This window comes from Artemia franciscana, chromosome 8 (genome assembly GCF_032884065.1).
Source record: "Artemia franciscana chromosome 8, ASM3288406v1, whole genome shotgun sequence".
NCBI lineage: Eukaryota > Metazoa > Arthropoda > Branchiopoda > Anostraca > Artemiidae > Artemia > Artemia franciscana.
The window spans coordinates 28,528,162-28,540,670 of NC_088870.1; the positions used below are offsets into that span (position 1 = coordinate 28,528,162).

Consider the following 12,509-nt stretch of genomic DNA (forward strand, 5'->3'; position numbering starts at 1 on the left):
CCGTGCATGAAATAAAAATAATTAGTGATATTAATTTTAAGTGAGAAATCTTGCTAATTTGTCATTTTCATATTAAATTTATTTCAAGAATAAAATTAACGTTAAAGGTTTTCTTATTAGAGAGTATATCTTAGCATGGTTTTTTGTGTGTTCTATGAAGAATCTGCACGGTCGTGCGAGGAAAATGTTGTCACAATTCAGGATGTCAGTAAATGTTAAAAATAATGGCTGTGCCAGCAGCTAAAATTAAGAAAAAAAGAAATTAGTCAACGCTGATTCTCAGTAGGCCTAGCAATTGAAAACAAGATGACACTTGATCCAAAAACTGAGTATCAAAATGCGGGAATATGGTTGTTATTGATCTCTTTCAAATAAATATCCAGTCCTTTCAGTAAGTGTACAACACCTTAAACCCTCGAAGATGTGATAACCTCAAACTATTATTTTCTAGGTGTACCAGCAAAGAGAAATGTGATATATTACACTTGTTGCCCCGAGCCTTATGTAGATGTAACTTTCACTATAATCATTCGCAGAAGGACTCTTTATTACTTTTTCAACCTTATAGTACCATGTGTTTTAATTGCTTCCATGGCTGTTTTAGGATTTACGCTTCCTCCCGACTCAGGAGAGAAGCTTTCCTTAGGTATGGTTTATTATTACCCTTTTCTTTTCGCTTTTTTCTCTACAAAGAACATTAAGATACTAAATAAACATGTGGGACCAATGCTTGCTATTTCTCGTTAGCCGGCATTCGATCACAATTTTGTAGTTTTTCACTCGAAGTATTTTTGGTTACGGAAACTCACGCTCAAGGAAAACTTTTAGTCGTAAGTTTTATTAGGACTCATTACCAAAATTTTAAGTATCAGAAAAGACGAAACCGGGTCTCTTTGTCCCTACTGGTTTAGCCCTCAACAAGTATCTAAAGTCTCTTCAATTAAAAAGTCTTTGTTTTAAACAAATAAGACCAATTCAAAATAAAATCTGAGTCCTTCTGCACGACACTGGTTTTTGTTTAGTATCGTGCGAGAGTAACTCGATAACAAACACCTTCAGATCTATTTTGCTATTAAAGCTAAAATACTGATTTTGTTTAATATAAAACTCCTTAGAACTCGTTCAAAAGCCCCCTCGCTTCTTGAAGGGATTTGTAAGAGACCATAATTTAAAGGTATTCCGTTTTTTATGCTGTGTTGTCCTCGACATACTTAGTTGTTTTCTGCTTCTCCTTATCATTATTATTTGCTGTTTCTTGCATCACAAGCAAGTGATAAAAACAGAGTTGCCGAAGAAAATGAACCAGAAATTTAGATAAATTACTCTAGTTGTATTGCGGAGCATCATCATTGCTCTGGTCGTTTCATTTCATTCATTTGGTTGTTTTCAGCAGTCTTTAGCTTGGGAATACTTAAAGATAAAACTTGAAATATTTTTCTGAAATGGAGATACTGCAACAGAGAAGAAAAATTGCTCTGAAGTTAGAAAAATCATTATTGACTGCAGCAAATAAAATAATTTTTTCCGGCCGACTTCTTTTCAAAATTTCATTTTTTTCGAAAAGAAACAAAACGAAACTATCTTAGCTCCAAAAGTAAACTATTTAGGGACCTTGTGGTTTCGAACTCACGTACGACATATCCCTTCGAGGCCTGAAATCAAAATTCTTCATCTTTTATATTTTTAAAAGCGTTTTTTAAGTCTATCTCGGAATCTGGAATATGGGTTTTATTTTTAAACAGCAGATATCTATTATGATCAAAATTGAACTAAAGTTCTATTTTAGTGAAATTTTTTATATTGTTTCCATCCGATTAAATATTATAGAATAAAAAAATGAAACTGCTCTGGTTCCGAGACTAAACTTCTTAGAAACTGTGTCACAGTTGTGTAGAACACAGAAATATCTCAGCTACGGATAGAATTAAAATTCTTTATCTCCTCTGGTTTTCAAGGGTATAGTACAGGAAAATACAATATTGAAACCCAAGATTTTGCTTATGTACATAATTAAAAATTTATTGTGATGAATTTTTTTAATTTCACGTGCTTCTTAAGATTATGCAAAGATGGAGGCAAAAAAAAAATCCGTCTTGAATCAGAATCATGTGTAGAGGGAAGTGAAAGTTCCCGAATATTGCAATTTACACATCTACCATCATAGATCGTCGTATCTAACCAAACCTGACTGGAAGTAAAAGCTAGTGTCCTAGTTCTGTGTTCTAGGTGTCAGAACGGAATCAAGAAATAATCATAATCTTTCCTTCAACCGTTCTTCTCTAACCTGAACAAGATCAAACCTCTGTGAAGAGAAGCCCCGAAGTTCTATTCATTTCAAGTTCTACCTAAAGGGATTGTGAAACCACAACCAGAATCTGTAGCTGCTAATAGTATACGTCCAAATTGTATATTTTGACGATTATTATGTGGTCCAACGTTCTAAGTTGGTAAGAAGTAGAGAGGGGGCCCATTATTCTTTTGATTACGACGTCCTCCAGAGGTTTCATTGTATATCGGTGAAACTTAGTCGTAAGTAACCCTTGAAGTGTAATCTACGTGGAATGACTCCTGCGCTAGAAAAGGAAGAGGGTCCCTAAATTATTTTATGAGGTAGTAGACAATGAGAGCATATCGGATCCCAGCTAAACTTTGTCGAAAGGAAGAGCTTTGGCTGTCCCCTTTTGGGCTCCGTGCCTGATATGGCCTCAGCAGGAGAAGGTTGATAGTGATATCAACGTTCTTTAGCCTAAATACTAGGCGAGTGGGTAGAATTAAGGCAAACAAGGCCACCAGCTAAAGTTATCGGTTAATGTGTTCTTTCTTGATGTGACACTTTTAAGAAAAATGCTGCATTCTCGGCAAACACTGTCACTAGATTAGCTTACCCTACTTCAAATAAATTTGGTAGGGATCAGCAACTCATGTGCAACTTTCACCTGTAGAGGGGTCAAAGACTCCTTTATGAGCAATTGGCATGCAACGTTTTAGGTCTTACTTAATTTATGGCTAAATTGTGTCTTAACATCAGTCAATTGACGATTTTACTGACAGTCCAAAGGCATAGGAAGTCGTCAAAGACCTGATGGATAACTTTTATGGGCACGGAGACTTCGTGAATGGAATTTGTGGATTCGATGACAAACGTGAAGCAGAACATGTAAGCTTCTCCACGAGACATATTTGTATATGTTATTCTACCAATGTCGTCCATCGGTAACGGTTTCTGCAAACCACAACCACTGGAGATATATCTGATTTTTCTGCACTTATCAAATTTGCAGAAGCATATGTTTCCCAAGTGGTTACGACCAAGATTGGGACTAAACTGTCTCAGCTCCTCTATCTCCAAGAATATAAAACATAACATTATAAACTATTTACAGCAATGAAGTCGTATGATTTATCTACGTAGAAGATTATTTTCTCGAAGCATTTTAATATTTTAAGGTGTACTTTTAAAGGCAGGATTAAAACAACCTATTCTAGCTCCTTTGGCGAAATGCTTCTCAACCTTTGTCTCAATTAATAGAACAGAAGTAGATGCACTAGGTGTTCGGTCAACTCTACATGGGCCTATATCTTGCTGCTCCTCGTTACCCTTGCAGGAGGAGCATCAACTCCCTTTTGATATTTGCTAAGCAAGTCTTTTTGCTTCGTCGTTAATGACTCTAATTATAGACTAAGACTTGTTCTTCCAGCTTAGTATTTCCTTGACCATCATTCTGCCAATTCGACGTTGAATAATATCTTGAGCGGTCAATATTATGATTTGAGACAAAATATCCTATACAAACTTCCTAAATGTTTGCAAGAAAATTTTAGGGATGATACTTGGCCTATATTTATTACTTTCTGTAAGATCCTATGTCTCAGAGCTGAGAAGAACATTATGCGCTTTAAAAACCCGTTTTATGCACCCTCTTTCTAAATGATGGTAGGCTACCAACAATACAGTTTATGGTTTTTTTTCTACTTCGTGAATAACAGTCAAACAGGTTTTCAGTCTTTGGGTCATCAATTTTAATTAAATTACATCCTTTACTTACTCCCTTCCTTGAGCTTTCGATTTCATATAAATATTTAATTATGATTTACTGTCCTAGGAAATTCATTTAGTTATTCTCACGGAGCATTAACCTTCAAGGTACGAAAATGTATAAACTCAAATCCACAGGCCATAGAACAACATAAACTTCTGGTAAAGGATCCAAGTTCCTCTTGAGTTTTCCTGTGGCCTATTTTCTGATTTTATTTTAAGAAGCACCCCAAGTCAATTTTTCTTTTGCAGTATGGTCTTACTTGAATCTCTTTTTAAGTCAGATTTTTATTTAGTTTTTATTTCGTTTTGCAGTGTGGTCTTTAAGGTTCATTTCTAGAATATTTCTTGACTCGTTCAAATATATTCTTCAAGTCATTTAAGAATAAAAGAATGTTTTAGCTTCACGATATTCTACAGCGAATTTTTTAATCGAATATTTACTAATTTCATTTGCTAATTTAGCAACCTGTTACTAAAAACTTGATTAATTAGCTGAGACAACTGTTCTATTTAGGGTTAATGATTGTATAATTAGAAGTGCATAAAAAATTTAATAGACCCAGATCCAAACCATATTCTGTAAATTTATTTTAATATTTAGAAAAAAATACAACTGAAAATTTGAGGGATTTATTTTTTGTTTTTTCTTATTATTAGGAATATGTTGTAGAAAAGAGTGGAAAAGCATACTTATGATATTGAGGGTTAATATTTTGTAACTATGCTTATAAATGTATTGCTCGAAATTCAAATTTTTATTTATTAGCCAACCCTGACGCAGACTAATATTTATTAAATTTAGAAGCGAAACAAAATTTTGTCTCAGGAAGATTTTTTCTTAGTATGTGAAACTTAGTATGTGAATTTGTAAAGATTTTCAAGTTATAAGAAAATACTGTAATTTTTCAAACATCTTACATGAGCTACAATTTACAATTTTAGGTATTGTCAGATGCAGTCCTTACTTAAAAATGTGGGCATCAATGACACATATAATTTTAGGTATTTTAATGTCTCTAATACCCATCCGATTTCAGGAGTAACAATTTTACTTTCGTTGACCGTTTTTCTCAATATGGTTGCAGAAACCATGCCAGCGACCTCCGATGCTGTGCCGTTACTAGGTAATTCTGTGATTTAACCAAAGGAAAGAAGAGGGGTGCCGACATTCTGCTTTAACAAAGAATCAGAACGGTGTCGATACAAACATGCAAACAAGAAGAATGAAACCTGTCGTAGTCTCGCCTCAATTCGCCTACCATTGCCATCCACTACCTTATTATTTTTTTCTTCCTTAAAACAGCCTTTGTTAATTTTTTCTCTTGGAATTTATCGAGCACGAACTCCTGTTGTCTTTCAATTTTTTAATTTTAAACCAATGTCAGTCAAAATAAAGAAAAACATGTTAAATAAGATTATTTTAAAATAATACAAAGCCGCTAATAGCAGATGGAAGAAACTCAATCAAAAAAGTGTAGATAAACAAAAGTTCATGTTGTCCAATTTTACGCTTGAGTTTGAAATCTGTAGTAAGGATTCAAGCATAAGGATTAGAGGAATAAATACAAAAGATAATTAACTATTGAAAAATGACAGTCGCTATTCAGCAAGGGATATTCAGCAGTGATGTCATATTTATGAGCACAATTCAAGAGCACAAACTGCATCATTTTCCCCCCAGGAACGGTCATACCTTTTTTAGCATCAATGACGCGTGCAAAAATACAAAAAAAAACATAGCTAAGTTTGAAATACCATGTCGATTTACAAATGATGTTTCAAAGCAGTATCATAGTGCCCAGAGGACAACAGTGTAACTTTACAATTGCCCGAAATGAGCAAACTGGACCATCAAATGAGGCATGATCAAGAGGACAATCCATGGTATGTGTTTTCACAATGAATGAAAGTGAACAACCTACATCATCATATGTGGCAAGATCCAATCCGAGCAGCTAAGGTAAACGGCATTGAAAAATATCTGAAGTAATGATAAACGAAAATGAAAAACAAAGAAATATGCAGTTAGAATACTTGCGACAACGGCTATTTCAAAGAGTCAAAAACAAGAGTGAAGAACAAAGATACATGCGGTCACAATACATGTGACAGCGAGGATCAGAACGAATCAAAAGTGAAAGTGAAGAACAAAAAAGTTTTCGGATAGAAGATATGCGAGAGTGAGAATCATAACGAGTCAAAACGAAAGTTAAGAGCCAAGAAATCTGCGGTTAGAAGATATACGACAGCAAGAATCACAACGACCTAAAAAAGAAAGTGAAGAACAAAGAAATACGTGGCAGCTATAATTACAACGAGGCAAAAATTAAAGTCCAGGACAAAAAAAATATGAGGTTACAAAACATGTGACAACGAAGATCATAACAAATCAAAAATGAAAGTGAAGAACAAAGAAATATGCGGTTACAACATATACATAACTTATGTTTAAAGCGAAAAAAAGTCCAAAAATTAGCTAAAGAGAAAAAAACATCCTAAAATCAAGAACTAAATTTATTGTAAAGTTTATTACTATAAGGTTGAAATAGACTCACTAATGCCAAAAATTCTATTCAGAAAACTGGTGGAAATGCTGCGTATAGCAGAGGTGATCTTAGATAGACTTGAAGAATATGACTGTTAACTTTCACATAAAAAGTAAAATAATATGAAACTTATACTGATCATCAGAAATCACACAACAAAAATACAATTCATTCTGTAGTTACTTGTCTTTTAATGCCCAATTCATCTCTAACACAATTCTAAAATTATTTTTTCTTTCCATATATAACCTATTTTGTCGAGTTTCGTGCTTTCCTAGTTCTTCTTTAGAATATTTGAAAGATAACCGATATGGATAATAATAATTATAAAATTAAATTTTACTTTTTTGACAAATAGTAATTTAGCTACTGTAAATGGTACCCCAATAAATAAGAAAATTATCGCCATTTCACTGTATCACCTATTCCTAGTAACAAATTCTAACTACAAGCGTCAATTCGCAGTATTTTTTTCCCTGCTATTTTCATTTTCTTCTTCCCTCTTTGACTCATTCGCTACTTGGTTCTGAAACACTACTTTTTTCAATCCACAAGAAAGCACTTGCTTACATACTATATTACGCTCATTATTCGCATATTTTTTAAATAGAAATCTAGTAATCGAACATCCGCCTATGCTAAAATGCAAAATTTTTCACTCAAAGAGGTTCGAGGTTCATTTTCAGTTAAGATTTTTTGTCAGTTTTTAAAGTATTCAAACATTTTTAGGGTAATAAATGTTGCTTTCAATTAGTTTTGGGAAAGCTTGGTATATTTAGTTTTATTCCCTTTCTCCTCACAATCTTGAAATTTCTTGGCTTGTTTTTCTTACACATTCCGACATTTCTCGACCTTTTCAATGCTTCTGTTTGGTCAGTTTTCTTTATTTCTAATTAATTTAAACCATGGACACGGAGTTCGGCTCACTAATATGAAATAGTTTTGACACTTTAAGTGTGTTCAAGCATAAGAAATTAGCGCAAATATATTGTTAATTAAATATATCATTTCACAGCACGTAATGCAACAATGGGGCATAGATTGATAACGCTAAACTCTGCTTGAAAATGTTTTTGAACGAAGTAATTTTGTTGTTTTTGTCTCTGCTAAGATGCATGTAAAACTGCTAACTTTACAGTATTTTGAAACTAATTTTTGCATGATGTAACACAATGGATGCATCTTGGCCTGAGATTGCATGTTTACAACAGGTAAAAACCTCTTATGCGTTTGCGTCTTTTCTAGGCGTTACTGTTCTTCTATCTTTGACGTTTTTCCTGAACACTGTTTCATCCACTATGCCTCCTTCTTCTGCAAATCCATTAATAGGTAAAAACTTAACTTAAAAACACCATTTGACACCCTAATCCGTTGTAGTTGCTTTTTAAACATAGCACAATAAATATAAGTTAGCTGCAGTTTAAAGAGAAAGGGTTTCAGATTTTATCAAAGCTCCTCTTTTAATCTTGTTTAACCAGGATTCTTCCAATTATGCTACTGGGCCTGGATTCCATGCATTAGAGGCACGACTGGAAGAGGGGGCAATCATTCTCTTAGTTTAATTTCCTTGATTTAATTCAAAGTTTAATTTGTAAATAGTGTATGTATGATAGAATGGATTAACAATAACACAATAAAGCACAATCAAATTTCATCAAGATTGCAATTTCTATTTAATTTTATGCTCTAAAATGGAAACATAGCGTATTAGGCTTCTTTATTAATAAATTCAAATCGAGGGCGATGCTCTATATATCTATTTAAATTATTTAGCAAAAACATATGCAATCTAATGATTGACACACCAAATTTTTTTTACAGATTATGATTGGGCTAGTTGAAGTTTTTTTTTCGAAAGCTAAAATAACTAAATAATAATTACAACTCTAAGTTTATGTTCGAATCCAGTGAATTTGTCTAATAGCATATATCTTGATAATTGCATAATATATCGATTAAAATGGCTAATTGCAAAAGCAATTGAATGGCTAAAAAAATATTAAAAGCATTTTTCCATAGTATCACCCTCATCAATTGGCTCCACTATTATGTACTATTCTGTATGGAGTAGGACTGCAAATTAGAAGCGAAGTCTCCACACCCCGTGCCGAATACACATTTATGCTGTCGACAATTTGCATTTGATAATGCGAATTGCTTTGACAATTTGCAAGTTTTATGGGACATATTGAAAAATAGTATATAATCGACCTAAAGTATGAGTTAATTCAGATGAAATAACCCAAATGTTATCCTAATTTAACTCTAAATTCACCTTTTGTGGATTTTTTTTTGTCATTCAGGTTCTATTGTTATTCCTGAGCTAAAGTAAAAATGCAAAATTTTTCTTGTCAATGCAGAATGGCTACAACTTGCAAAAGGAAAATATTAAACAACCTGTTTGAAGAAACTACACTTCCTTCAGAAAGACAGTGTCACTACACAGAGAGGGGAAAGATGTCAGAGAAAGGAGGAGAAAAAAGAGAGAATTAGTAGGATCGAATGTAAAATAGACTTGGGTTAGCATGCAGGTGGATCCCAACCTCAAATAGCAAAAAAGGCCAAATTTAAATAGCAAACCTAAAGCATTTTGTTTAAATGAGTAGAAAATTATTAGCATTATGATAATGAATTATGATAACCATTCTAATAGGATAATATGGGTTCTTTGTTAATCGTTTCACTGCTTCTGTCATTTCATGATATTGTATAAAAAACCTTTTTTGTATTTTATGAAATGGTTTTATATATATATATATATATATATATATATATATATATATATATATATATATATATATATATATATATATATATATATATATATATATATATATATATATATATATATATATGCTAGCTTTTGGTGTGGCGTGAAGCGCCACACCAAGACCTAGTTGGTGGGGGACGCTTCGCGCCCTCCCCCCTAAGCCTCCCCGCGCGCGTAAGTCGTTACGCGCCCTATTAGTTACGCGCCATTGTAGTTGTGTAATAGATTGTCAGGTTTACCGACTCTTGAACGTGCAACATATAATTGTCCATGGGAAAAACAATCCGTATTCAGATCTATACCGCATTTTTCTAATGATAGCCCTTGAGCTTTGTTGATGGTGATTGCTAATCAAATATTCCCTGTGTCCCCGTAGTCATTTATATACCCCCCTGTGCCCCCTGGCGTCCCCGTTGTAGTTGTGTCCCTCTGTCCCGGTCGTCATTTATATTCCCTGTGTCCCGATCGTCATTTGTGTTCCAGTGTCCCGGTCTTTAATTTCTCTTTGAGCGTCCCGGTCGTCATTTATATTCTCTGTGTCCCGGTCTGTAATTTCTCTTTAAGTGTCCCGGTCGTCATCTACATTCCCTCTGTCCCGGTCGTCATTTGTGTCCCGGTCTTTAACTTCATCTTATAATGACGTCATATACAAAGCCTTATATACTTATAATGACGTCATATGCAAACCCTCCTTTCACAAAAAAAAACAGACAAAAAAACAAAGATTCATACAACAAAGATTCATATATATATATATATATATATATATATATATATATATATATATATATATATATATATATATATATATATATATATATATATATATATATATATATATATATATATCCCATTTTAGAGAGTCTGCAGTTTCTACAACTATAATCCACGGTTATAAAATATTTTAGAGTACCCGCATTTGTTTCATCCTTGCTTTCGATTTGTTTTATTGTAGAAGAGCTTGGAAAAACAAATTGAATTCAAATATCAATTATATTTATGATAAACAAATAAATTCATGAGCTTGATTCAAAAATGCGATAAGTTCTTCAGGGGCTTGAAATGTATAAATAGCGTAAAACAACGAATTTTCATAAGAGTATCTGATCTTTTATTTGTACACAAAGAAAAATATTAAAATGTCACAAATAAGATCTAAAAATACAAGTTATCCGAAAAAACGTCTACGAACCCTTTTATCACGAGACTGCAAATATTTCTGCGCAAAACATCATGAAAATCTAATCAGAAGTTTTTGTTTATATTTTCTTGTATATTTGTCAAATCTTCCTTTATTTTAAGAGTGGTGTTATTTGAAACAATACCTTTAAACTGCGGTGATGCTTCTTTTTATGTATGGCATGCAGTGATTTATTACCATATTGTAACCTCCGCTTTTACTTACGAGAAACGGTGCATTTAGTTCTCTCAAAACTTTTAAAAATTTTGTAAGTCAGAAACTTTGTTACTTGGATTTGAATGTGCATTCTCTGTTGTGTATTGTGAATGTCAAACCTGATTTATCCTAAATGTTGCATGAGTGTAGGCTGAGCTTAGAATGAAAAAAGAAACTACAAAGAAAGGAGGATAATTTTATAAATAGTTCATTGAGTGAATGTGGTAAAGTGATTAGTGAAAAATATCGAACATTTATGTTTTACAGGCGTGACAATACTTCTGTCGCTGACTGTATTTCACAACATTGTAGCTGAAACGCTACCACGAGTGTCTGATGCTCTTCCTGTTCTAGGTAGTTTATAATTCCTTTTGATGAAGGTGTAGCTATAGAAGAAGAAGAGAAAGTTCAGCGTTAATATTTGCTTTGTTAGAAAGATAAGTTATGTGCTTAAGCCCATTTGAAAAGTATGGTAACTGCTCCAATTGCTTTAAATACTTCAAGTTTTCCTACACACTAACAACAATTTAGCTGTTCACGTAATACCTACTGAAATTGAATGTCCTTGTAAATTATACACGGCTTGATATGTATTCCTACGTTCCACAGTTATATTTGAGGTATCATTATTGTCAACTGTAAAACGAGCATTGACTTGATAAAATTGACACATGTCATATAAAAAACGGTTTTGGACAGATTGTGATTCTTGGAAGATAGATCAGGTTGACAATAATCTTTCCCCTCTGGATCTCCATGAGTAAGAAGCTTGCAAAACATCTTAATGGATATCAAAATTAATTATTGCGCTTGGTCAGGTTCTTTTCTTTTCTTTCAGCTAGAATATTCTTTATGGTCCCTAAAAGCTTTTATCGAGAATGGTAATTTAAATGAGCTTCAAGTTAAGCAATTTACAAGATTTGGCTTTCTCTCTTCTCCTATGAAACACGGTTACACGTTTAAACATTTACTTGTTGAGCGTCTTGCCTGGAAAAAATCAATAGAAATGGAACGTATATCCTAGAAACATTTTGTCTTTTCTTTAGAAAGATGGACTTTTATAGACTGGTGATCTTATTACAGGTGTGACAATACTTCTATCTCTAACTGTGTTCTCCCTTATGCTCTGCGAGGTGCTTCCGGAGATTTCCGACGCCATTCCACTTTTAGGTTAGAACCATCTAAGACATATAAATCAGACATTTTTCATTCTGTTCTTTCTCTTAAACCCTGCATGATAAACTCTTCTGCTAGCAATAAATTGAAAACCTTTGTGATTTATTGCAGGAAATTTCTACTTCCGATCTAGACTCATCTAAATCAAAAATTTTCAAAAATATAATGGCTACATTCTGTGGGCAGCAAAGCTGCAGTCTGCTCTTATTGATAAGGTATGCCGTTCACGGAAAAATATAACTCAAAGTAATAAGTCTTGCGGTTCTTGTTTAAGCTGCAACTGCCATTAAAATTTAGAAGGAATAGAATTTTTTTTTACCTGCTGCTTTATTGCTGAAAACTGGGAAAATCTACGTAAAAACTCATGGAACAGACAATTGCAGCATAATTCCAAGGCAGCAAAAATTGACTATTTAGAATATTTAGCATTGAAAACTTTAATGCTGGAGTATCCTGTAAATGGCAACTGTCCTCTTATCAAAACATGTTAGGATAATGATAGTCTTTTTTTAATGAAGGAACGTCAATTCGCGAAAATGATGTGTTTTTTTTAAAAGATAGGGGGTGGTAACTTTGTTGTTT

The 12,509-nt window shown here is 33.3% G+C and overlaps 1 protein-coding gene across 14 annotated transcripts in view; it reads left to right on the forward strand.

Moving 5' to 3' along the window:
• The window catches only part of LOC136030245 (neuronal acetylcholine receptor subunit alpha-7-like), a 189,257-nt gene that overhangs the window by 158,537 nt on the left and 18,211 nt on the right, over nucleotides 1–12,509 (forward strand). For 5 of the 14 annotated variants that reach the window (XM_065709076.1, XM_065709073.1, XM_065709082.1 and 2 more), the window contains 2 exons: nucleotides 452–646; nucleotides 5,077–5,163. The exons of 1 other annotated variant lie outside the window; for it this stretch is intronic. In XM_065709076.1, coding sequence (XP_065565148.1) covers nucleotides 452–646; nucleotides 5,077–5,163 — 282 coding nt within the window. Of the gene's footprint in view, nucleotides 1–451; nucleotides 647–5,076; nucleotides 5,164–7,830; nucleotides 7,915–11,018; nucleotides 11,106–11,834; nucleotides 11,922–12,509 lie in introns of all 14 variants that reach the window. 8 more of the 14 variants (XM_065709086.1, XM_065709081.1, XM_065709079.1 and 5 more) reach the window with 4 other exon arrangements.